General features: G+C 44.3%; 1 protein-coding gene across 1 annotated transcript in view; it reads left to right on the forward strand.

Annotated features, from left to right (window-relative positions):
* The window catches only part of ARFGEF2 (ADP-ribosylation factor guanine nucleotide-exchange factor 2 (brefeldin A-inhibited)), a 97,204-nt gene that overhangs the window by 23,874 nt on the left and 47,220 nt on the right, over positions 1 to 26,110 (forward strand). The window contains exons 4-13 of the mRNA XM_006881619.1: positions 4,314 to 4,460; positions 5,385 to 5,564; positions 5,897 to 6,131; positions 13,896 to 13,976; positions 15,102 to 15,253; positions 17,702 to 17,829; positions 20,723 to 20,957; positions 21,944 to 22,043; positions 23,185 to 23,324; positions 25,124 to 25,232. Coding sequence (XP_006881681.1) covers positions 4,314 to 4,460; positions 5,385 to 5,564; positions 5,897 to 6,131; positions 13,896 to 13,976; positions 15,102 to 15,253; positions 17,702 to 17,829; positions 20,723 to 20,957; positions 21,944 to 22,043; positions 23,185 to 23,324; positions 25,124 to 25,232 — 1,507 coding nt within the window. The remainder of the gene's footprint in view (positions 1 to 4,313; positions 4,461 to 5,384; positions 5,565 to 5,896; positions 6,132 to 13,895; positions 13,977 to 15,101; positions 15,254 to 17,701; positions 17,830 to 20,722; positions 20,958 to 21,943; positions 22,044 to 23,184; positions 23,325 to 25,123; positions 25,233 to 26,110) is intronic.

A 26,110-nucleotide genomic window follows, 5' to 3' on the forward strand; every position in this document is an offset into this window, starting at 1 on the left:
CTTTGTCCCTTCTGTCTTTGGTGCTTGATCTGTACTTTCTCAAGGGCCAGTACACACAATTACAATTAAAAAAAAGAAAGAAACCAACCAACCCTATGTGGCAGTTCCTGTCTTGTCCTGTAGGGTCACTACCAACTGGAGTTCACTTTACTGCAATGCAGGTGAGATAAGTAAGCCCTAATTTCAACTATCTCTTAATGGTAAGAAGCTGTGTCATCAACCTGAAGGCAACTGGTTTGACTCTTATCAGCTGCTTTTTTTTTTTAAAATTGTAATTGTGATTTTAAAAAAAGTTTACAGAAAAGTTGGATTTTCATTTATTCATTGTTGCACATTTTCCTCCTGCCCCCTTCTTCCCCCCTCCACCAGTTCACTTTCTTTTTTATAAATATTCGTTCAGTGTTGCACACACATAGGGTTTCTTTCAGAAAGATATCTGTTGGAGCAGTGGGTTAAGTGTTGGCCTGTTAACTGAAAGGTTGCCAGTTTGAACCTACTGGGTGTAGAGTTGCCGTGAATCAGAATCAGCTCAAAGGCACTGGGGAGCTTCACTGAAACAGACCACTCCATCTTTCGCCCATGGAATACCTGGTGAATTTGAACGTGTAATCTTGTCCCCAGGGCTCCTTTGTCTATTAGTAGGTCTGTCTTATTTTTATGCCGCGACACTAACCTCTTAGCGTTCTCCTCATGCAGCTGGTTCTCCGTAGGCCAGTAGAGCGCACTTCTTTTCCTCGGGTTCCACTCCGTGCACCCCACCCCCTGCAGGTCTCCTAGAACATAGAATTAACAGGCCAATTATGGGCCTCCCACCTCTACGCCTCTTCCATCCCTCACTGCACTGGCTGCAAATAATGCAGGAACTTCTTCCCATCTCTGTCACCACCACTCCAAAGTCCAAGCCTCCAGAATGTCCCTTCTGGACAGATAAGACAGTTTACCTACATTCCTGTTTTCCTCCAGCCCCAGAAGCTAGGGAGGATCTTTTAAAGCAGGTCAAATCATGGTAATCTATGCTTAAATGTGTCATTAGCTTCCCACTCTCACACTGGGTGACCGCTCTCACACTGGGTGACCGTGTTCATGAGTAAATTTGTCAAGCACACTCATGCCATTGGACCTTTGAAATAGCTCCAGACTTCTTCTGTGTATTTATAAAATTAATTGGACCCCCCACACACACACACACATTTTATTTTCCAGAAATGCTTTATGGGGAGTCCTTTTTTACTGTGCAGATAAAGAAGTAAAGTACCTATTTCAAATCCTTTTCCATGTGGCCTTTAAAGAGTATGTATGGGGCAGGATACCTCTCATCCTTTCTTGCACTTTAGTTAGCTGTTCAGTATCTCATTTCTATCTTTGTAGTGCCTGTATAGATTATGTGGGGCCTACTTTTAACATTCATATTACTGAAGTTCTTAAGTTATCTCAATCCCAGCCCAGTGATCAAAATAGAGTCAGAATAAGGAGTGAGCAGTGTTAAAAAGCCAGAACTCACGTAGCAGGTCAGGCAGGTTGGTAGTGCAGCAGATAAGCGTGTGACTGCCAGCCAGTCTGTGGGAGAAGAGACCTGGAGATGTACCCCTGTGCTGTGTGGGGCTATTGGTGCAGCAACGAGAGAATATGAAATAAAGGGTGTCTTGATTGCTCTTCAGAAACATGCTTCTGACCTGCCTGGCTGCAGGGAGACGCCTGAGGTTGGGCCTGAGCAGTACATTGTGTGTGGCCATCTCATCGCTTGTTGCGGGCCAGCAGCATTAAATAAATGCCTGCTCTCTGCTCCTCTCTCGGTCAGTTTGTCTTTTACTTATTGAGTGGACGCAGCGCTTTCATAGGGAAGGCTGCGCTAAGCCACTGAGGAGCTGCCTCCGGTCTCTGTGGGGCAGCCTGTCTGCCACTCCCGGAACTGCAGATAGATGGCCTCAGGGGCCATGTCCATGGGATTACACAGTGAGAGTGGGACGGGACGGGAGCCAGAAAGACACAGGAGAACATTTTTTAAGTCTTTATGGAGTCACTGGAAGCTGAAAATGCCCTCCAAGTTGTTGTTGTTGTGGTTGCTTAGATAAAAGAATCACTCATCAGGTACCAATCTCCCAGGACAGGGCTTCTAAGGTAAACACTGATTCCTAGGCCCCAGAATTGATGGTTCCACAGGTCTAAGAGAGAACAGGGAAAGAGGAGTGTAGTAACTGGTGTCAGAAGGATCTTTGCCTAAAGCAGAGAATACCAGAAAGATGTTTACCTGTGTTTCATTAATTATATAAAGACATTGCACTGTGTAGATCATAATAAATTATGGATAACTGTGAAAATAAACGTTCAGAACACTTAGTTGCCCTCACACCAGACTTATACAGAAACCAAGAAGCAGTCCTTCTGATAAAACAATACTATATGGTTTACAGTCAGTGTGCTTCGGGGTTACAACCTTTCACCCTGTTCCTTCTGTCTGCTGAGCACATAATCTGAGAAACCAGACTGTGTGAAGAAAAATGCAGCATCAGAATTGGAGGAAGACTCACTAACAGCTTGCATTATGCAGGTGACACCATTAAAAATCCTCTCAACCTGTCCAGTAAGCAACATCATGATAAATGGAAAAAATGTTGATGTCGTCAGGGATTTCATTTGACGTGCATCCACAGTCAGCATCCATGGGAACAATAGGCAAGTAACCTTGAGATGTGTTGCAGTGGACAAATTTTGTTCAGAGGACCTCTTTAAAATGATATGGAGCAAGGATGCCACTTTGAGAACTAAGGTGCTTTTGAAGCAAGCCATGGTATTTTCAGTCACCTTGTGTGCATTTAAAAGTTGGACAAACAAACATGATACCAGAGAAGAATTGATGCCTTTGAATTGTGGTGTTGGCAAAGAGTGTTGAATATCCCAGAGAGCAAATAGATCTGCCTTTGAAAAAGTCCATCTAGAATACTCCTTAGAAATGAATGGCAAGGTTTCACCTCATAAACTGTTCATACCATCAGGAGGGACCAGTCCCTATAGAAAAGCAACATGCCTGGTAGAGGATCAGTGAGAAGGTGGACACCTCCCAACGGTTTGGCTTGCCCCAGCAGCTCCAGCAATGGGCCGCGACCGGGTGGATGGTACCAGATCAGGCAGTGTTTTGTCCTCATATGTACAAGGTCATTCTGAGTCAGAGCCAGCTCCACAGCAAGCAGCAGATCCGGGCGGAGGGCTGGGACTCCGTACATCTAGCAGCTCCTACAGGGAATTCTGAATCACAGCCAGACTTGGGAATCGTTGTAAGCTGACCTTTCCAGTCCCTGCCAGCTCTCAGGTTCTCTGTCACTTAGAGCAAGGTGGCACAGGCAGAGGGCCCTGTGCCCATGTGTCTGCACCATGACAGCAGGGTGCCACCTTAGTAGCCATCTCCTTGACGCCATGGATGAAGTGCTCTTTGGTAACACATGTGGAATGTGGTTACTGCTTTTACATTAATATTCGGAGCAGAAAATAGCACTGGCATGATTCAGCACTCAAACGGAATGTAGCACAACATGACATAATCTCACCCCTGCCCATAGCTGCCTGGTTCTCTTGCCACCAGCCAAAAAGCGTATTATCGTTAGTTTCTAAACAGTATTCTTGTAGTATCTCTCTCTCTATCTCTCTGCAGTCCGGAAGAACTGACACATAGCTGACTCTCCAGTAGGTTTTCAGAAACAGATTGTGCTGGTTTTGAACTGCCAGAAAGGTGTAGTCATTGAGTCAGCAGTGCAACTCCCTATGGACTACCTGAGTTCCCTCTCTCTGTGTGTATGTCTGTGTATGTGACTTTTTAAACAATTGTGTTGAGATACAATTCACCCAACATATTTTTTTAAAGTGTATAATTGAGTTTTCTAAAATATATTCTCAGAGTTGTACAACCAATCATACCACAGTGTCATTTTAGATTAATTTTGACACCCCCCAAAAAAACCCATGCTTGTTAATTGTCACCTCCCCATCTCTCCCATTTCGCCAACTCTAAGCAGTAACTAATCAGCCTTCTACCCTGTGGACTCTTTGGCAGCCTGACTTGCAGACTGGGGTCAGTTCTCCCCTGCCTTTCTCATCAAAGCCTGTCTCCCCTGGTCACGGAATTTCTCGCTGGCAAGACTGGGCGAGGAGGAGTGCTGGCTGCTCTTAGAGATGGCTGTGCTCTCTCTGTGCGCAGGGAACGGAACAAGCTGTAGGAACCGGAAGTTAAAGGCCACATTCATTGCCTGTCTTGTGCTGTTGTGGGCGGCCTCAGTCCCAGGCAGGCAGGAACTTCTAATCTCTGTTCTTTCCCTGTTTAGAAACTCATCGCATATGGACACATCACGGGCAACGCCCCCGACAGTGGAGCCCCAGGGAAGCGCCTGATTGACAGGATCGTGGAAACTATTTGCAATTGTTTCCAGGGCCCTCAGACCGATGAAGGGGTTCAGTTACAGATAATTAAGGTATTTCTGCTCATTTGGCTCCTCTGATTATTAACTAAGGATGCCACTCCCCTTTGAGAATTGTACTTTTCCTTTTCCATGTGGTAGCTGTCTTGGGTGATGCTGAGCTGAAATGAAAAGACTGAAGCATCACTTAGATCCTTGGTTAAGTGTCAGGATTTCTTTGCATGGACTGAGACAAGTAGAATGGAGCCAGGTGTGTTTTTCCAAGTGAACAGTTCTGCTAATGACAGTTTAAATTGCCTTGTGAATGAAAACTGCTTAGAAGCCTCTGGTCTCGCCTCCTTCAAACTCTGGATCCCCAGCCTGGCATTTCTTGGCAGGCCCTTGTTGATCATCATATCACCAACTTGTTCCCTGTCATCTTGTCCCCTGTCCCACCTTCCTACTCTCTTTCTGCTCCCAGAAATCCTGTTTGGCACAAGATGGCATCATCTGCTTGTCAGAGAATAGGATCGGCCTGGGTGTAGCCAAGAGCCCAAATCTTAAGTCTTACAGTCATGACCTTGGTGAGAGATGGCTTCGTAGCTGCTGCAGCCTCTCCAGAATTCCAGGAGAAACAAGAACGTGTCCACCATCAGCTGACCATTTGCGATTGTGGTAGAAGAGCTCAGATCAGAGCCTTTTTCCTTCCTAACGGAAGTAGCTGTATTTTCATTCTAGACTTTCAGTCACTATTAGCATATAGAAGTGTGGCCTGTTAGAAAACCCACTCTGACGTAGCTAAGTTATCTGAAATAATTTGGATAGAGGGACGCAGTCATTGTTTTTGAACTGTGAAAAATAGGAAGTTAGCCCTTAGTGTTAGCATCCACTTTAGCAGACTCCTCTTCAAATCTATTGGGGAAAAAAAAACCTTAACAGTGGAGGACCGGGAGGGCGATGGGCGTCCACGGATGTGAAGACTGCTTTTGTCTGTTTTAGGCTCTTCTGACTGCGGTGACTTCCCCACACATTGAAATCCACGAAGGCACTATCCTACAGACCGTCAGGACGTGTTACAACATCTATTTAGCCAGCAAAAATCTCATCAATCAAACCACCGCCAAGGCCACCCTGACTCAGATGCTGAACGTCATTTTCACCCGCATGGAAAACCAAGTGGTGAGTGGAGCAGTTACCAGCCGCCTAGCAGGGATGTCCCCACTGCTGCGAGCCATTTAATGTGAGGCCTCCTCTGGAACGGTGCCTGGGGACGAGTGAGGCCTCACCTGGAGCGGTGCCTGGGGACAAGTGCTTTCATTCTTTTAAAATGCCAGAGATAAACCAGCTTGGGTTTGCGAAACTTGCATTCAGAGTTTGGCAAAGGAATTGATTTCCTTTTGAAAGTATCATCCTCTGTTTAGAGATATTTTAAGCCGTTGACTGGCAGACTATTTGTTCCTTATCAAAATCCAGGACCACTTAGATTGAATCCCTCTCTGGTTGCCTTTTAGTTGCAGGAAGCCAGAGATTTGGAGAAACCAATCCACTCGAAACCCCAGTCCCCCGTGATCCAAGCTGTGACAGTATCCCCGAAATTTGGTCGTTTGAAGCAGAGCCAGCCACAGAGCAAGCCGACAACTCCTGAGAAAACAGAGTTAATCAACGGTGACCATGCGAGGAGTGGTTCAGAGAAAGTGGGCTCAGAAAATGGAGATACGCTCAGAGAAAGAGGCCCATCGCTGTCAGGTAGGACACAGCACTCTGTCCCTTTTTACCTGTGAGAGGGACTCTCCCGATTCTGAGGGCAGACGGATTCCTGGAGCGTCTGCAGGGGAGCATCTGATCATTTCTGGGCTTTCCCTGCCATCCACACCCCCTTTGCTTTTCTTGCAAGAACGCACCCAGTGAGGCATGACTTCTAGTCTAATACCATTTTCACTTGTTTAGTTTTAAACTGTGACTTGAGCAAAACCTTAGAGAGGCTACTCCGTCTGCACTGGGTCTTCGTTTTCTGTCACCTTAGTGTTAATGCTCACTGTGGATGCCTGTTCCCCACTATGGTGCACACAGTTTCAGCAACTTTGTTTCTTTATGATTTACCAGAGTGCTTGACATACATAAGAACCAAGTATTGAAACTGGCATGTTTGTTCTGCTGTTTACTCAAGGAATAGAGAAAAGAGAACATTGCCACAGAATTGCATGTTTCTCAGGGGCAGCAGAGCTGCAGTCTAGTCACGCCTCCTGTCCTGTGTCTTAAGGAAGGTTCTCAGAGACTCCTAGCCCACTCTATCTTTATCTTTGCATTAACCCTCCAGGGCAAGGCCCTTGTTTTTATTATGCCCTTTATCAAACTGGTCAATCAGTAAATGTTAATATTTCAACATGTAGTAAGCATAGTGGTGCAGATGTAAGAGCAGCTCCCTCGGAGTGCATGAAAGTGCTTCTACTATAGCCCATTTCCTACACAGCCAAGACCATCACCTAAAAGCATGGGTTAAATCAGGGCTTCAGCCCCTGGGACAATTTCTCATCCTGTCTTATTCTGAGGAAACTTCACAGCCCCTCCTCCTCCTCCTCTTTGCATGTGGCCTGCTACCCCCTTCTTTCTTCTTTTACCCCCTCCCGCTTCTTTAGTACACAGTGCACAGGTGTGGTGTCTGGCTTTGAAGTGCTCCTGCCTCAGTGCCTTTGCACTTAACTGGCTTCCTTCCTTTATTTTCAGGTCTCTCTGATCAACTGTTCTCTCCTTGGAGAGGCGCCCTTGAGCACACTACCTGAAGCAGCCCGTCCTCACCTCTGTCCCATCCCACATTTATTTTTTCTGCATCACTACCTGAAATTACTTCATTGTTTCTGCTTACTTCTTTCTCATCAGAGACCAAGGCTCTGTTTACCAGCACCCAGAGTAGTAGGTGATACACACAGCTAGCACTCAGTAAATACATATTTTTTAATGAACAGGATAAAGGAGAAACCATGTTTTGTATAGTTTAATGCCGAAGAAATACTATAACTTGAGGAAGAGAGAATGATGTGCAGCTACTCTGTTGATGTGGAGTTTGTTGCCAGAACTCAGTGCACCCAGGAAGCTTCTCCCCAAACGTGGAGCTAGGCTGCTAGGCTGGGCTGTGAGGGAGCGGGTGGCAGCAGACCTGCAGAGAGAGTGTCAGAGCCGAGGTGCAGCATCTCCCTGGGAAGAACAAGTGGCTTCCACTTCTCAAAATGAGGCCTCAAGAGAGGGAGTTGAGTATCACAAGGAAGGGCAGCCTGAAGGACGTGTTCCCACCCAGGAGACAGTCTCCAGGCCAGGGGGTCGGCTCTCAGGGTCTGTGAAGACGCCATGCTCTGTCTCCTCTGTGATACAGGGGCCATGCCAGGCTCTCCCGTAGGTCCCATCCTGTATTGACCGCCTCCACAGCTGCCTGACGAGAGCAGGCCCTGTGCACTAGGGCAGTGTGTGAGGAGTGTGCTAACCACCTCAGTGACCTTTCCTGTTAACTGAGAGTCTTCCTAAAGTCACTTGTCACCTCATTCCCTTGGTGGAGAGAGCTCTCTTGAATACCCTTTCCCCTTAGTAGTTCTTCTGTGTTAATAAGTTGACAGCTAGTTTGGCAGTCTCATCAGCCCACCAAGGAGTGGGGCCTTGGCTCTTTGTAAACTCTTGAAAGACACTTTGTGACCCTGAGTCGTGTTAGCCTGTGTGGCATTTCGAAGATGGGCCATCTCCTCCTGCGCGTTATCAGGAGCTGAAAATCACCACGAGGAGATGGCCCATCCTTCAGCCAGAGAGGCTCCACTGTGAGGTTAACAGCACAACTCTTCATGAACTAAGCCATTCCTGAGCTCCCTTTATATTACACAGATCTGTAAAATTACTGAGGTGCTGGGGAAGCTCTGGTGGCCTAGTGGCAAGAAGCTGCGCTGCAATCTCAGAGGTGCACTGTTCAAGTGTACCAGATACTCTGCTGGAGAAGGAGGGGCAATCTCCTCCTGTACCAGTCAGATCTGATTTGATGGTACACACACAAAAAAAATTATGAAATAAAAAATTGGAAAAACAAGTTACTGAGGTCCTTATGAATTTCTCTCCCTTCAGCACACACAGAAATTCCCTAGTGAGACAGTCTGCATGGAGATCATGACTATCATGTTGCCTCAGTGACCTTGCACAGAATCTTCATTGTCTCTGAGCTTTAGTTTCCTGATCTGTAAAATGGGGATGCAACTAAAACCCATAGCCATTGAATTACTTCCAACTCATAGTAACCCAGTTGGACAGAGTAGAGCTGTGGATTCCCAAAGCTGTCATGTTCATGGATGCAGGCTGCCGTACCTTGTCTCCCGAGGACTGACTGGGAGTTCAAGCTGCGCAGCCAAGAACTGAATCACACACTATCAGGGGCTTGCAGTCCTCTGTAAGAATTAAATGAGGACTGTGTATGGCACATAGGGCTTTCTGAGTCTTTGCTATTTATGTTACTTTTATTGAATAAATTTCTACTTAAAACTGCTTTAAAGACAAAAGCAGTATTTTAGATTGTAATCAAATGTGAAGGAGGTAAGGAGTCACAGGATAAAAAGTAAGCCTCCTATTTTCTGTGTTAACAATGGTAAATCATGTGCATTAGGTTTAGTATGTTTTGTTGGAAGAGGGGAAAAAAGCAAATAAGCTTCAGATTGACAAGTTATGAAATTAACATAGGGCCATCCTGGGCCCTCCCTCCTTCCTGACCTTCGTTCTAGAGAGTAACCTCTATTGGCTTCATTAACTCATTGGTTCCAGCAGTTTTATGAGCTGTATCTTGCACGTGTATTTTGAGATAATATATCGCCTAATATATTTCTTCTCAATAAACTATGATTTTTCCTTCCAGGAACCATATTGGTGTGTGGCTGGAATAGGATAGCAGAAAGCTTTGCACTTCTTCCCCGCTCACCCCAGGGTGGGGGATCCAGACCCAGCACAGTGCTGTCCGTTCAGTTCTAACTTAGGTCTACCTTCCATCCAGTTTCTGAGGCTGTAAGTTGTTAGCGTTTGCCCATGGAGTGGCTAGTGGATCTGAACCACCAGCTTTTCATGTAGCAGACCAGCGTGTAATTGTACTAGCAGAGTTTCTTTGTTTTTCCCCTTAGTTCTTAAGTATTACTAAGTTTCTTGGACACAACCGAATGCTGGACCAGTTTCTAGGAATCAAGCAGGCCGCATGTGAGCATCACCACTTGTTTGCATTTGGCCCTCTCCCTCCAGGTCCTCCTCCTCGCTCTCTGGGAACCATCTGCCAATATTAGGGCTCCCTGACTTTTCCCACCCCTTCCTGGCCTGATTTAACACAGACCCTCTCCCAGCTGCCAAAGAAAGTGAATTAACTCTTGTTGTATGTGCTGCCAGCCATAATTGTCTGCTATTTCCTTTATTCTCTGTCTCAGAAATGAAAGCCAGGGCCGTGATTCAGCGGAATCTAGCAGCACTGCACTGGCGGTTTCCCTCTCCCGGGAGGGTTGTCTTTGTTTTGTCTTTGCCCTAAAAGCTTAATGATGGGGCCCTAGAGAACAAAAGAAAATGAATTAGATACCTTTATTCCTCTCAAAGAAATGTTGAGCCTGACGTTGTTTAAATGGAAAAAAGCAAAAGTGAGGGATATCTGTGCTCAAATGGAATTTTCTCTCTCTGAGAGTGAAAGACACTGAGTGACTTTTAAGGGATCACTACTGCTATGCATCACTGTAGTTAACTGACAGATTGCAGTCTTGATTTCATTATTGAGGGAGGGCTTAGTCTCCCAAGCCAGACAGATGACAGGAAGGTGTAGGCAGCTTTGACAAAAGTGTCATAAATATTTGGACCCAAGCATGTAAAGCACATGAGCCTAAAATGTTAATGCTTGAGGCTGCCCTTTCCCCAGATGTTGCTGTAAATGCTCTGCCATCTCATTTAACGTGCACACAGCCCTCCGGGGTGGATCCTGTTGTGATCATTGCCTATTACTGGAAAGTGAGTTGAGGTGTGGGGAAATGAAGGGACTTAAGTCCTCAAGTGGTGGAGGTGGCAGAGCTGGGCCCTGAACAAGCCGTGCTGCCTCCAGAGCCGCCCCTCTGTGTGTCGGGGTTGAATTCACTTCTGCAGAACATTTTCCTTTCATTCTCCCACTGCTTCTGCTCTTGACAGAGATGTGTGGTGGTGGTGGTGTTGTTATGTGCCTTCGACTTGCCTGCGATTCATAGCGTCCCTGTGTGCAACAGCCCTGAAACCTCCTGTATCGTATGCCTATCTTACTGTCTCTGACACACCTACCCTCATTACCCCAGTCACTGAATCAATCCATCTCATCGAGAGTCTCTCTCTCTTACACTGTCCCTCCTCCCTCCCACGCTTGACGTCCCTCTCCAAGGACTGGTCCCTCCTTGCAGCATGTCCAGAGTATATCCGACAAAGCTTCAGAATCCTTGCCTTTAAGGAGCAGCCTGGTCACACCTTCTCTACAATGAACTTGTTTGTTCTCCTAACAGTCCATGGTACATTCAACACTCTTCTCAAGCACCACAGCTCAAAGGCATAAATTTTCCTTCTATCATCCTTAAGTCATTGTCCAGCTTTCTGATGCATAACACATAATTGAAAAGACTCTGGCCTGGATCAGTGCATTTTCATCTCCAGACCGACATAAATTGCTCTTCAGTACTTTGGAGAGATGTCTCTGACAGCAGACTTTCCCAATGCAATTTGTCTTTTAATTTCCTGCCTGCTGGTACCAACAATGTTGATTGTTGAGCCAAGCACACTAAAGCTGTTAATAATCTCAATCTCTAGCATGATGCTGCTCATTGGCCCAGTGGTGAGAATCTTTTTTTTCTTGATGTCAAGCTTCAATCCATATGGAAGGCTACAGTCCCTGATCCTTCTGCAGCAAGTGCTTTAGGTCCTCCTCAGTTTCAGCAAGCAGGGTTGTGTTACCTGCATAATGCCAATTGTTGATGAATCTTCCTCCAATCCTGATGCCACCCTTCTCCTCATAGAGCCCAGCCTCCCAGATAATCTGTTCTACATATAGATTGAAAAGGTATGGAGATAGGACACATCCCTGGCGTATACCTTTCTCAGTTTTGAACCATACAGTGTTTCCTTGTTCTGTTCTGACGACTGCCTCCTGGTCCAAGTATAGGTCTCGCATAAGCACAATCAAATGTTCTGGGATTCCCATTCTTCTCAGAGTTAGCCACAGTTTGTTGTGATTCACACAAATGCCTTTGCATAATCAATGAAACACAGGTAGACATTTTTCGGTACTCCCGGCTTTCAAGATTCCTCTTACATTAACTATAATATCCCTAGTACCATGACCTCTTCTAAACCCAGCCTGTACTTCAGGCAGTTCTCTCTTGATGCCAATTGTTTTGGATAAGCTTCAGCAGAATTTTGCTTGCATGTGATATCAAGGATATTGTTCGATAATGACACATGACTTAGTTTCCTACTCCATTGTAATGGGGGGATGACACTGTTGTTAAAGCATTTGAGAGCTAAACAAAAGCGCAACAGTTTGAACTCACCAGCCATTCTGTGAGAGAAGAAGTGGCAGTCTGCTTCTGCGAAGATTTACAGCCTTGGAAACCCCATGGGACAGTTCCAAGTGTAGGCAGCCAGGTGAAAAGTTTTAAAAAGCAATGCCCAGACTGAGCACCACATACCTGTAGAGCAGATGCCGCCAGCAGCTCTGCCAGCCTCTGTTCTGACTCACTAAGCTGGTGGACTACCTGATACAAATCTGCTCATGAAGCTTGTGGTTCTTCAGTGACAGACGTGAGCAATGTGCTGTGGAATGTACAGTACAGATTGGGATCTGTCCCCAGAGTTTGATGAAATCCCAGCATCAGAGACTGTTAGAACTGGAAAAAACCTTGGAGGCATCTAGTCATGTGTTTGCCGACCTCTGGTGTAGATAAGTTGATGTGAGATGGTTCACAGCTGAGCAGCGTGTGTTCTCGTAGTTGTGCATTTAGTTGAGCAAACAGTCATAAAGTATAATTAGCATGTCAAGCTATAATTTCTCATATTACTTAAGGGGAGTTCTTTAAAAGGGTTTTGTTAAATATATAGTAATGTAAATGGTATATGAATATGACAAAATTAAAAAGAGTGCTGTGAGAATAACACTGATCTTATCTAAACCAGATTCTTTAGACAGAGAAGCAGATTGAGATGAGTGTGACCGACTGGCACATTTTCTGATTTTCATTCAACTTCTTTTTTGTCTCCCATGAATATTAACATCAGTATTTGAATGGATGGGCAGGGTGAAGGAAAAAGAGGAACACAATGAGGTTTCAATGTTGTTGTTGTTGTTGTTAGGTGCCATCGAGTCGAGTACGACTCGTAGCAACCCATGAACAAAAGATCTGAACCCTGTTCTATACTACACCGTCCTCACACTTCATGACACACAGGAGCCCATTGCAGCAGTCACCGTGTCAGTCCACCTGGTTGAGGCCCTTCCTCTCCTTCGCCAACCCTCCACCCATCCCAACATCATGTCCCTTTCCAAGGAGCAACACCTCCTAGCAATATGTTCAAAGTATGTTAGGCAAAGGTTTCAATAAGGCATTATAAATAATGGCATTAAACAATTGTAATTTATGTTGTAAAACTTAATGTGTATGAGTGAGTGAGTGAGTCACTGAGTGAGTGAGTGAAAACCAATACAGATAAATGAGGGGGAAACTCTCCGACATAAATTTACCTATTTAAACCATTATGGTATGTTAAATACCTTATGAAAATGAAAATACTTTGTCCTGGCTCTCCAGGAACTTGTAGATGAAACCCAGAACTCATAAAAATAATAATGTGATTGAAAATTCTCATAAGGAAGACTTCCAAGGGTCCTTTTGGTTCTGTTTATGTAAGGCCTCTTAGGTCATTGCACTGTTTTATTAATCAGCAATACTTACTTCCAAAAATGTAGTCCGCTTACTTTATAAACTGTTTTCCCATACTAGTTTTCTAAAAAAACAGCTGGTACTGAGTCTGCTTAAACAGTTAACATCTCACAGAAGAGTTCAATTTAGAACTTAGCCAGGAACTGGCTATCCCGTTAGCAGTTGCTTGCTAAGTTCTGCGTGTACTGCCTGAGGAAGAAACATCACTTACCAAGGCTCACAGGTACCCCAGATGAAGACAAGGCCCCTTCTTTGATTCTACCAGGAACCAGAACCAAGTAGAACCCAGCTCCTGACCCCAGGTTGGGGGGTGGGCCCCTGGCAGAACAACTGTGACTTATGAAGGGAGAGTGCAAAAGTCAGAGGGTTTCAAGTTCCACAAAGGGAAACTCGGCGTCTGCAGATGCTGCCTGAGTGTTTCCAGATTTCGTGGCACAGTCGGCACTGGCATAATTAGATTTGTCCCGCAGAGGACTTGCAAGTATTTCTGAAATGTGACTCTAAAGGAACACTGACTTAATCTCCTTCTCTCTTTTCCTTTGTTTTCCCTGGAATTGTGTGTGTGTGTGTGTAGGGTCAGATGAAACCTCAGTGGATGGAGCACAGGAGGTGGTAAAGGAGATCTTAGAAGATGTAGTCACATCTGCTGTCAAAGGTAAGGACCAAGAACCCAGCCTTTTCTCTCCCCTGAGCACAGTCTGAGCACGTTAGGGCTGAGCATTCCACTCCTGCGTGCCTTCTCGAGATGAGAAGCAGCCAGGCTTCCCTGTGAGTGGGCTCTGCGCCTGGCCGGCCACTGCTGCCCCAAGAGGACAGTCCACGCTTCATGGGTTGTCACATCCTGTTGCACTTGCTCACTCCCTCACCTGTGTGGTCTGGCTTCAGTCAAATTCAGTATCTAGAGCTCAGAATGACTTTAGATGGAATTGTTTTTCTTTCTTTTTGGGCCACAATCAAAGTAAATGACTACATGTGAGACAGTTGACTCCAGTGCCATTGAGCCATTAACAAATCGAGAAATCCGCGATTTCGTGAGTTAGAGTTCCCTCTAGACGACATCCTGGTGGCTCAGATAATTAAGGACCTCACTACTAGCTACGAGGTTGGTTCACCTCCACCCAGAGGCACCTTGGAAGACAGGCCTGGTGTTTGGCCTCCAGATGGTCTGGAGACCCTGGTAGCGGTGACTCTCATGATGTGTCAGCTCATCCTGAGTTGGGTTTAACTCATTGGCAGCTAACAACAGCATGACTCAAGATCTTATTTAATGAGGTCTGTGCTGTGTCCCTAGCCCCAGGCACAGAACCTGGCATATAACAGCCCCTTAATATTTGTTGAGTGATTATATGTGAGCTGTGAATTGCTTTGGCCTTAGAAGTCGATCTGTGAACAGCATTGTTGTTGTTGTTGTTGTTGTTGTTAGATTTCGAGTTCATGCTGATTCATAGCTGTCCCACTTACAACAGAGTCAGAAACCCCTGCTTGTGCACCACCCTCATAGTTTGCCTGTGTGCAAGACTGTGTCAGGCCATCTCGGTGAGGACTGTCCTCCTCTGCTCTGACTTTACCAAGCATGTAGTGATGCTTCTCCAGGGACAGGCACAATGTAAATCTTAAACACCACTTTGGCCAAGCTTTTCCAGTCTCCTATCAGCCTCACTGTGGTGCCGAGGGCCATGGGAAAATGTGGTAGAAAAGGTCAGTGAGTGACTTCCTTCTGTGTCAGGAAGCCTTTTTAGGAGAACTCGTTTGGTGATGATTTGCACACTTGTATTTTAAGCAGCAGCAGAAAAGCATGGTGTGACAGAACCCGAGAGTGTCCTCGGTGGGCTGGAGTACCAGGAACCTGCTGTTCCCCCCGGAGTAGATGAGAACTCGCAGACCAACGGGATAGCAGACGACAGGCAGTCCTTGTCATCGGCAGACAACCTGGTATGCGCGCCGTCCTTGCCCTCAGCCTCATCTCTAATGTCACTGTTTGTTTGGGGTTTTTTTACAATGATAAAAAAAATATATTCTCACTTAGCACTTTACTTAATCCTAGATTTTTCTTCCGCTTGCATATGTTTTCCATCTACATGGAATAACTGGAATATGTGCTATTTTGTAACCTGCTTTCAAAACTTGTATTATAAACATCCTTTCGTGGCCCTAAACATGTCTCTCACATTATTTTTTAAAAGTTAAGTTTTATGTTCTTTTGAAAATGCCATATATAAGCATACAAAACAGGAAATCCTATCCCCCCAGAAACGAGCCTTGTTACTATTTTGTGGACATCCCTCCAGACCCTACTCTGTACTTTTTCATCAGTATTTTTCAGTCTTTTTCATTACCGTTCCTTAAGGAATCTTTTTAAGACTTTTCCCCTCCACCCCTAGAACCAATTTTTTTTTTCAATTGTGATTTGAGTAAAAGTTTACAAATTTCTTTCATCCAACCATTCATACACATTTTTTATAACTTTAGTTATAATACCTAGCATGTAATCTCACTTCTCTCATTTTCTCCCTGAAATTCGGATTTCCATTCATCCTCTATACCTCTTTTTCTTTAATGATACTGCGCTGATCACCCCTTTCTGTGTATTGCACTGGTAGTTGGCTTCATTCCCTTGAGAATTTGTGCTTTGCACACACAGGGACATATCAGAGCCACTCAAGGATTCATGTCTGTGTACTAAGCTGTACTAATACTTCCTTTTGTTTGCTCATGGCCTGCACTGTGGTCATCCCATATCAGTAAACATAGATCAACTAATTTTTTAAGTGGCCATGTGAAACTCTGTCCTGTAAATTATCGTAATCTACTTACTTAACTGAGCCCCTTGAAGGTTTTTGGGTGATTTCCATTGTATCACAAGAAACAGTTTGGTAATAAACTCCCTTACAACTGAATCTTGTGTGCATCTTCATTCTTACGATCATTTCTGTGTTACTGCTGCATCAAAGAGTTGGAAGCCTTAAGGTTTTTATTCTTAGTAACAAATTGACCATCTGGGAGTCATTCTCAGGTGCCTGCCAGCTTGCAGGCTGTCAGCACTCACTCTTTCTGAACACTGGACAGTATCATTGATCTAAGGGTTTGCTGAGGGACCCCTGATAGCACAGCTTTCAAAGTGCTCAGCTGCTAACCAGTGTTAGTTGTTTAGCCCACCAGGTGCTCCACTGGACAAAGGTGTGACTGTCCACTCCTATAAAGACTCACAGCCGTAGAATTGATTAGACATTGCAGGTAACGCAGTAAAATAATGAGTGGTAATTGATGTTGTGAAGCAAAATGCCTTATGAATGATTATATGAAAAACCAAAATTATTTGTAAACCTTTACTAAAAAAAAAAAGACATACAGCTTTGGAAATCCTGTAGAAAAATCCCACTGTGTCCCATGGGGCCACTGGAACTCGGTGGCAGTGGTTGGGTTATGATGAAAATGTTTCCGAGTCTGAGAAGACAAAGGTCTTGCCTTAATGATTAAGTCTATTTAGGTTTATTCACTCTGTGTTTTTAAGTGATTTGTTTATTGATGTTTTTTGCCTGTTTTATATGTAGGAGGGAAAAATTCCCCTATTTCCTTAATGAATTGTAAGTCTTAGTATGTTGAGGATCTCAATCCTTGTGTTATGTTAATTTGCTTTGCTTTCTTAAAAGTTTATTTTTTTTTTAAATTGTATTATTTTTACGTGTACCGTCAAATCAGATCTGACTGGTACAGGAGGAGATTGCCCCCTCCTTCTCCAGCAGAGCATCTGGTGGATTTGAACCGCATACCTCTGGGATTGCAATGCAGTGTCTTGCCACTTGGCCACCAGAGCTCCCCAAAAGTTTATTTTGAAATGCTTGTTGTTTTTCCTATTTATTTTTAGGTAATATTCTTAGCAATAGTACCTTTCTTACCTGAAGCTTATATGAATATTTGTCTCTCTTTGAGAATTTTTTTATGGTTTAAATTTTGATGATTTATCATTTTGAACTATCTATTTCCACTTTTTTCCCCCATTTTTATTTTCTTTTATTATTTTTTGTGTGTATACCATCAAATTGGATCTGACTGGTACAGGAGGAGATTGTCCCTCCTTCTCCAGCAGAGCATCTGGTAGATTTGAACAGCACGCCTCTGGGACTGCAGTGCAGTTTCTTGCCACTAGGCCACCAGCGCTCCCTTATTCCAACTTTCTTAAGAACAAGGTTTTATAATCACTATAATGACTCCCTATAGCATCTCATTTGCCAGATTTTCCCTCCCATTCATTCATTATCTCCCTGTGTGAATAAATAACTCAATTTCCAGGAAGTACTTACATTCTTTATTTTGGGGGGAAACTGTATCACTTTGTTTTGACCTTTTGGTTTTTGGGGTTTTTTTTGTCTCTTATATTAGGAGTCAGACACACAAGGACATCAAGTGGCTAAGTTCTCCCACATTCTGCAAAAGGATGCCTTCCTCGTGTTCCGCTCCCTCTGCAAGCTATCCATGAAACCCCTTGGAGAAGGACCCCCAGATCCAAAGTAAGCAGACTGCCACTCTTGGCCCCCGTGAATCCTAGAGCACATGATGCCGTGTCTCGGCCTCGCCTGGGCCACACTGACCCTCTTGTCGGTGTGAGCTCCACAGTGGGTTAAAGGTGCTCTTGCAGCTTTGCTTCATACACCCCCTTCTGAAAACTGATTGATTTCTTCTCTTTGGGGGATAGGAATCAAGAAGGGGCAGGCTGTGTGCAAACCCTAGCCCTGTGCTCTGGTTGGAAACCTCTGTTTCATGTAAATACAGATTCAAACCAGGGAAACCAGACTTTTCTTGTGGTAAGCAAACAGCTACAGAAACGAGAGCATGGTGGATAAAGCAAATTCTCTGGACCCAGAAACCCGCATTCACATGCCCGCCTCTGCACTTAATGCTCAACTCCATAGCTGATTAAGTTACCAAACCTTATTTGGAAAATGGGAATACAGAAAATCATTGTCTACTGCTTATGACTCGAAATGATATAAATAATGTCCTGAACACAAGGTCTTACACTTTATAAAAAGTTTTATGATCACTGTTATTTTTGTTAGTCATCAGTTACAACCTGTAACTTGTCTGTTGAGAGTGGTAGCTATTAAGACCATTAGGAAAATGGTTTACAAGAATATTCCGTTCTTAGCATCTTTGAATGCTGAGAATCAGGGCAGGAGCAGTAAAGAGCATCGTCTCATTGTGTGGAAAGATACAGTCACATGAAATGATGTATACCTCCTTGTGTCCAGCTTCACCTGGACACAAGGAGGGCCTCCCAGGGCTGGTGGATCCCCCAGCCCCGCCAATACGGGTTGTCTGACCACATGTGGGGCACTTTTGTTTTTATAAGCTTCAGTCACCCACCTCCTTCCCCACTTGGCTTCCCCCGGCCAGCAGTCCCTCACCCCAAGAAGGCCAGCGTGTTAGTTCTTTTCCAAGCACACAGGTGACTTCTCCCAGAGAAAGGAAAAATCTGGAAGAGAATTGAAAACTTAGAACCTGTTTTCCTTTTTGTCACCCCCCAGCCCTTCTTCCCTTCCCACCCCCCCTTGTCATCATCTTCAGGGTTCATTAATGTGGATTTTTTTTTTCCTTTCCGTGCGTGTACAAAATCAAAAACAAAGGGGGAAGGAAAAAAAAAACACCCAACAAAGTAGGGGTTTTGAAGTTCGGAACCAACTTTCCGTGTACAGGCTACACCAAGGACTCTTTCTCGGGAACATTGTTTCTTGTGGAAAACCTCCTTTGCTCCTTTCATCACATGTACCCCGTCCCCCCAGCCCCCAAGACGACACACAGGCAAGTCCCCCCACCCCAGCGAGCAGGGCCAGCGTGTCCACAGGGGCAGAAAGGACCTCCGCTGGCCTCACCCCGCGGAGGAGCGGGCTCCACGGTGCCGCGCGGAGCATGCCGGGAGCATGCCGGCCGCCGGAGGGGGTGGGGGGAACCCATGGCTCCACGCAGAGCATGCCGGGAGAATGCCGGGCACGAGCTCCGGGGCATGCCGGGAGCGTGCTCGCTGGGGTCCCTGTGACTCCGCGCGGAGCATGCCGGGAGCATGCCGGGCACGAGCTCCATGGCACCGCCCGGGGCATGCCGGGAGCGTGCTTGCCGGGGTCCCTGCCGGGAGCATGCTGGGCACGAGCCGCGCAGAGCACGCCGGGCGCAGCATGGCGCCCAGCCCCGGAGCGTGCCGGACGCCGAGCCCGGATCTCGGCTTGTGTCAAACTTGTTATATAAATTCTGTACAAAGAATTGTTCTCTCTTTCTCTCTCTTTTTTTTTTTTTTAATTTTGACGGTGTTCACTTTTGGCTTTTATATCATTTCTTCAACCCCCATCCCCGGTCTCTGCGCCTGAGGCCTCACCGCCCGCGCCCGGGTGAGCAAGGCCGGCGGCCGGGGACGCAGAGCGGGCCGCGGCCACGGTCCCTTCCGCGAGTTGTGCAACCGAGGAAATATTTATTTTTCACATTAGGAAATAACGGAGTTTGCGGAGACGGCGGATCTAAGTTATTTTGTGCTGCCCCCAAGGGGCTGATTCATTTCTGTCACCTCCACCACCATCCCCCCCCAAAAAAAAAATTTTTTTTTTAAGTTTAAAAAGAAAAGGGGGAGGGAAGGATGTGAGGAAACCAGGGGCCTCACTTTGCCCAACCTTGGCTCTTGGCTAACGTTGACCAGACTTTCCAAAGGGTGAGTGTGGGGAGGCCCCGCCTTGTCCCACCCACCTCCCCCCGAAATGGTTTGCAATAATTCAGAAATGTATTGCCTTCCCCCCCTTTAAATATCTTTGTTTTTATTGAACAGATTTGTGTTTTTGAAGAGTTGAGGTTTCTGCTTTCCCCCCCATCTTTAATTTTTTTGTCTTGCGTCTCCTTCCCCCACCCTCCCAGCGAAGAAGAAAAACGATGAGTTTTAGGGTAATTTGTGCATCGAGACTCTGTCATCTGTATGTAACTTGTTTTGCAGAGAAGTGTTTCTGTTGTGGGTGTGTCTTGCTGCAAATTATTTGTTCATATTTTTGTGAATTCAATACTATGTACCATTGTATTATAGTAACTTTTATAAAGGAAAAAAAAGAAATGATGTATACCAGTTCTTTTCATTTTGTTGCATAACTGCAGCTCCAGAATCAATTGACACTTGACGCCTGACATCTTCTCTACTGTGAGGTGGAGAGAGACAAAGGCACGGGTCTTGTTCTCAGGGTCCTACAGCTCCACAGGGACCTGCCGTGTGCCTTTTCTCTCACACCGTTGGCATTTAGATGCTGTTACTAATTCTCAACTCCTTGGCCTCTCAGAAAGCACTGCTCTCTGGTCCAGGAGTGACACCATCCCAGGAAACACGCCATCATGCGTCTGATCTCTGAGCGTGTCTCTGTCTCCTTCCTCTGCCAGATCCCATGAGCTGCGCTCCAAGGTGGTCTCCCTGCAGCTGCTCCTCTCAGTGCTGCAGAATGCTGGCCTCGTCTTCAGGACACACGAGATGTTCATCAATGCGATCAAGCAATATCTCTGCGTGGCGCTGTCCAAAAACGGCGTCTCCTCAGTGCCTGATGTGTTCGAGCTCTCTCTTGCCATTTTCCTTACTCTTCTTTCAAACTTTAAGATGCACTTGAAAATGCAGATTGAGGTATGGGCTTTAAACGTAGTTTTTTAAAATTTACTGACATTTACCCCAAATGAAGCACCATTAAAATTGGCACCAGACACCACAAAGATGCTTATTGCCATTAGCCATGAGAGATTCATACCGAAGCCACAGTGAGGTATCATTTCGTTTCCACTGTGGAAGTTTTATTTAAAAATAAAACCCCAACAAACAAGCAGTAAGAAAATAACAGAAAAAGACCAGAAATCAGAACTCTTACGCAGAATAGTGCAGTCAGTGTAGGAAACAGTGTGGAGTTCCCTGGAAAACTGAAAATAGAACTACAGTATGGCAGTCAATCCCACCTCTAGGTATATACTCAAAATACTTGAAAGCAGAAACTCACACAGTGACTTGTCCGCCAGTGTCCACGGCTGTGCTGTAGTCAGAAGATGGAAACAGCTGAAATGTCTATCAAGAGTTGAAGGAATAACCCAAATGAGGCAGCTTTGGTGTCACTATCACCAGCAACCACCGTTACCCAGACAATTTGGGTTATTTCAGAAAGAAATGCTCCCAGAGTATCTAATATGCCTCTCATTAGAATCAGAACTTTAAATGACATAGCTTAGTTTCATGTACTAGGTCATGGGGCTAAGCTCAAACCCCAAACCTGTTTGGGCAGCAAATCATTTAAAAGAATTTTAAGTTGTGGGCATATTGAAAAGTCAGAGTTTACATGAAAACCCAGACTTCTGATTTCTCTAGAAAAATGACAAAGCTTTTTGTGTTTCTGCAAGATAGCCCTTAGCCAGAGCTGATTTGGCAGCTGCTCCACCCAATGGGGTGGCACTCTGAGTTCACACGACCCCACCCATCAGCCTGGCTTCCTTGCCTTTGGCAGAGGGTGTGCACAGCTTTCCTTTCAACAGGCCCTTCACTTCTGGATCTGCCTGTACTCTAAAACCTTCAAGAAACCCTACCTTAGTCTGTTAATTGGTGTCCTCCTTTATTTTCATATCATACAGGTCTTTTTCAAAGAGATTTTCTTGAACATTTTAGAAACGTCCACAAGTTCCTTTGAGCACAGGTGGATGGTCATTCAGACGCTGACGCGGATCTGTGCAGGTACTTTCATCTCAAGCCCGGTCAGGCATTTGATTCTCTTTCAGAAAGGTCTAGGCTTTAGTACACCAGGACATACGAAGATCTTCTGAGCTATTCTAACCTCCCCACCCCACCCCATCCTGCTCTAAAGCAGGACCATCCTGGCCTGTCTTACCCTGGACTCTCCTGGCTTTAGCACTGGAAGGCTCACATCCTGAGAAATCAACCCCTCAGTGTTGGCAAAGCAGGTACTTTGTCACCCTTCCTATAAGCCACATACTGTTAATTATAGGGCCCAAGATACTGGTGTTGCCAACTCTGGTTTGGGTGTTAAGATTTATTTGGATTTGCCTTAGTGCACAGTTAATTGTATAGATATAAAATAACATTTTTATCTGTTCTCAAACCCTATTTCTTAAGAGCTATGCAGTTTTAAAGGACTCCAGTGGTTTAATGGGCTAATGTTAGACTACTCTATGAAAGGTCACACTCCGTGAGAGAAAAATGAGACCATTTCCTCCCATTAAAAGTTACCGCTTTAGAAAACTAAGGGCGGAAAAGCAAAGGTCTTAAATTCATAGAGTTAAAACAAAATTAAAAGACACTGAAATATATACTATGAAAAAGTTTGTTGTCATCTGTCTACAGTCTTGCAAACTCCTTTAGTTAACTACTTCAATTTCGATTTTCATCTCTTTTCCATTTCAGTGTGTAAAGAAGTACAAATAAATACAGATGGTTTTATTTCTCTCCTTTTTTATGCAAAAAAAAAGTAGTTACCACTTTAGAAACTCAGCGGAGGGCCACCCTGAGTCAGAAGCAACTTGACAGCAGTTGGGTGGGTTTGGTTTTTTTATATATATTAAGAGGAGATGAGGCCATTGTTCCTTTTTTGGGTGAGAAGAGTGAACTCTGGAGAAGTGAGATACACTGCCTGAGCGCTCACTTATTGTAGAAGCTCTCTAATACCAGACTCTGCTGACTTCTATACTTTGCACAGGGATTTTCCTGAAGGAGGTGTGGCATGAGTTCAGGGCGGGGGGGGGGGAGTTTTGAGTGACAAGATCTCCTGTAAGAAAGGAATGGGGTGGGGGGAAGGAAGGAATGCAACTGTTCTGTGTCTGTGGTCAGAATTTCTAATAGCTGTATGTTATCTCTCAAGATGCCCAGTGTGTTGTAGATATTTATGTCAACTACGACTGTGACTTAAATGCTGCTAACATTTTTGAGCGCCTTGTAAATGATTTGTCCAAAATCGCTCAGGGAAGAAGTGGACATGAGCTGGGAATGACACCTCTGCAGGTAAAAACCCCAAGAGTTCTTGTTTACACGTGAGGTTCATATATTCCAGGGAGCCCTTGTCGAGTGTCACCATGTGCCAGCATTGATTTTGGTTCCACCTCCTCCCACCCGGAAATATCAAGAGAGAAAAGAATATTAGACTTTCTAAAGCCAGGATGATTTCTATGCATTTACTTTCACAAATCTATGGATTTCAGAAAAGCATTTTCGTACCTAATGTAATTGTTCTAGATAAGAAAAACACCCATTGTAGCTATGGGGAATGAGATACAGTGGAAAACAAAATAAACACACACACACACTCTCTCTCTCTCTCTCTCTGCCTGCTTTCATGAAACTTATGTGCAGACAGTAAAGAGGTATATCAGATAGTAATAACTGCTGCAGAGAAGAATAAAGCAGGGAAGGTAAAGATGTGCAAGAAATGGGAACATTGCACATTTTTACATGGTCAGAAAAAGGTCATCTTCCTGAGGAGGTGATACTCAGTTACCTTTCCAAAGGTAATGTGTAAAGCAGGGATCCAGGCTCCAATATAATGGGCAGAACAGATATCTGCATGAACCAGTCAAACACTGTAACACTTAAGCGGCATTTTGCTGTGTACATTCATTCCATAGCTGTTGTCCGGTTCAGAGAGAGCTATACTGCCTGTGATGCTGTATTATACAAGTGTCCTGAGTCTAATATGTTTGTACTTTTAAGAGTTTGTAATTCATGTCTAGTTGTTTTTTAAAGGAATGCTTACTTTTACAACCCAGTCTATCAGCTGGCACCTGAAGAAAGAAATGATGAAACAGTCCTACAATGCAGTACTTGCAGCACTAAAAAAATTTACAGAATTTACAAAACACTAAGTAATGTGGGTGCATCTACATGACGTTATGCTAAGTGAAATCGGTCACAAAAGGACAAATACCGCATAAAAGGATTTATATATTTTTAGTATTTTATAGATTTTTAAAATATTTTCTAGATATTAAAAATAGTTATAAAAAGCTAAAGAAAGAATTACACCCAGCTAGAATCATTTTTGCTTGGTTACCAGAGATGAGGAAGGGGAGGAGTAAAACACTAGTAGATAGATAAACATGGAAAGGCTGTATTTAATAATGGAATGGTCAGCACATTAGCACTGGAGGAAAGGGAGAGACAGAGAAGGGGTGATGGAAGTCAGCATTACAAGAAGAGAACAGGAAAAGTGTGATTACATTATGAGTATTAAAGTGAATGTTACAGAATAAAGTATGTATAAATTGTTTCATGAAAAAATAATTTACTTTGTAAGCTTGAAATCACATTTTTTCTTTAAAAAATGAATACTAAAAAAAAATTTAAAAAAGAACAAGTTGCTTGTAGGGCAAGCCATCATTCAACAGGATTACATTCAGATATGATTACATTCTGAATCCCTCATTCATTGTGCAATACAAGGTTCCTTTCTCAGTTCCCAGAATTACTGGTTAAGACCCAGTTGCTTTTGTTTGTTTGTCACAGGAAGTGTCTTGGTTTTCTTACCACACTGGAGTATATGGAATTTTTTTTTTAATTTATTTTTAGTTCCACATAGTATTTCTCATTTAGGAACACACATATCCCATGTTTTTGTTGCTGAGATGTTTGACATCAACTCGCTTTGAGGCATTTGATGTTTTCGCGGAGAGCCCTTGGTGCTTACTCTTCTGTTAGCTTGGCACTGGGTGCTCAAGTGCTTATCTGGTGTCCTCGAGTTCCCAGGAAAGCTAGGCGTCCGTGTGCATGTGATCTGCTCACTCAGCCTTGTCCCTTTTGTCCTCTAGGAGCTCAGCCTGAGGAAGAAAGGCCTGGAATGCCTGGTGTCTATTCTCAAGTGCATGGTGGAGTGGAGCAAAGACCTGTATGTGAACCCCAACCACCAGGCTATCCTCGGTGAGAGCCTGGGCCTGCCAGCCCCGAGGCTACCTTCTTACTGGAGTCCTCTTGTAACTGAGCATGTGTTTTAGTTTGTCGTCCACTTGTTGCATCTTAAAGGGAGGCTCTAGAATGAATTTGTAATTTTGGGAGGGAGTAGTGTGAAGTTGAGCTCTAAGTTTGATTTTTTTTTCTACCTTTTTAAAAATTGTGGGAGATACATATATAAAAACAAAGCATTTACCATTTGGTTTTTGTTTTGCATTTTTTTGTTCTAATAAAATTCTTATTTTATACTGGTTAAAGTTCATAGGTTGTTTTTCACACCAGATCATTCTCATTTCCTTTACCCACCCCTCCTTCCACCCATCAAATTGTGCGACCCTGTGATTATCCCCCTGCCCATCCTCACCCCTCTGCTCCTACCCTCCCTGCCTTGGATCCTCATACACATTTTACTAGTTATCTGTTTCTACAATAATGGTTTTATACAGTATTTGTCCTTATGGGACTGAATTAATTCACTTAGCATAATACTCTCTAATCCTTCCCATTAGGTAGTGGTTTTTAAAATTATTGCTCCTGAGTGCTGCATAGTATTCCATCGTGTGAATATACCATCATTTCTCAATCCATTGATTGTGGTTTGACATTTAACATTTACCATTTTAAACTTTCTTTTCCAAAAACAAAAACCATTTGCTCCAAGCTATTTCAGCAATCTTTCCTTCCCTCTCTGATTTAGTGATGTATTAGCCTCTCCTGTGTCCCTAGTCTGCATTTGGACTTTCTGTGCTCTTGTATTGACTTTCAAATGACTAGAGTCGTAGAATGAGTTTTTTTGTTTTATTTTGCTTCATTTTATTACACTACTTTATTTACAAAATTTTACTACA

Source organism: Elephantulus edwardii, unplaced genomic scaffold (assembly GCF_000299155.1).
Source record: "Elephantulus edwardii isolate Elephantulus edwardi_28Jun2011 unplaced genomic scaffold, EleEdw1.0 scaffold00015, whole genome shotgun sequence".
Classification (NCBI taxonomy): Eukaryota; Metazoa; Chordata; class Mammalia; order Macroscelidea; family Macroscelididae; genus Elephantulus; species Elephantulus edwardii.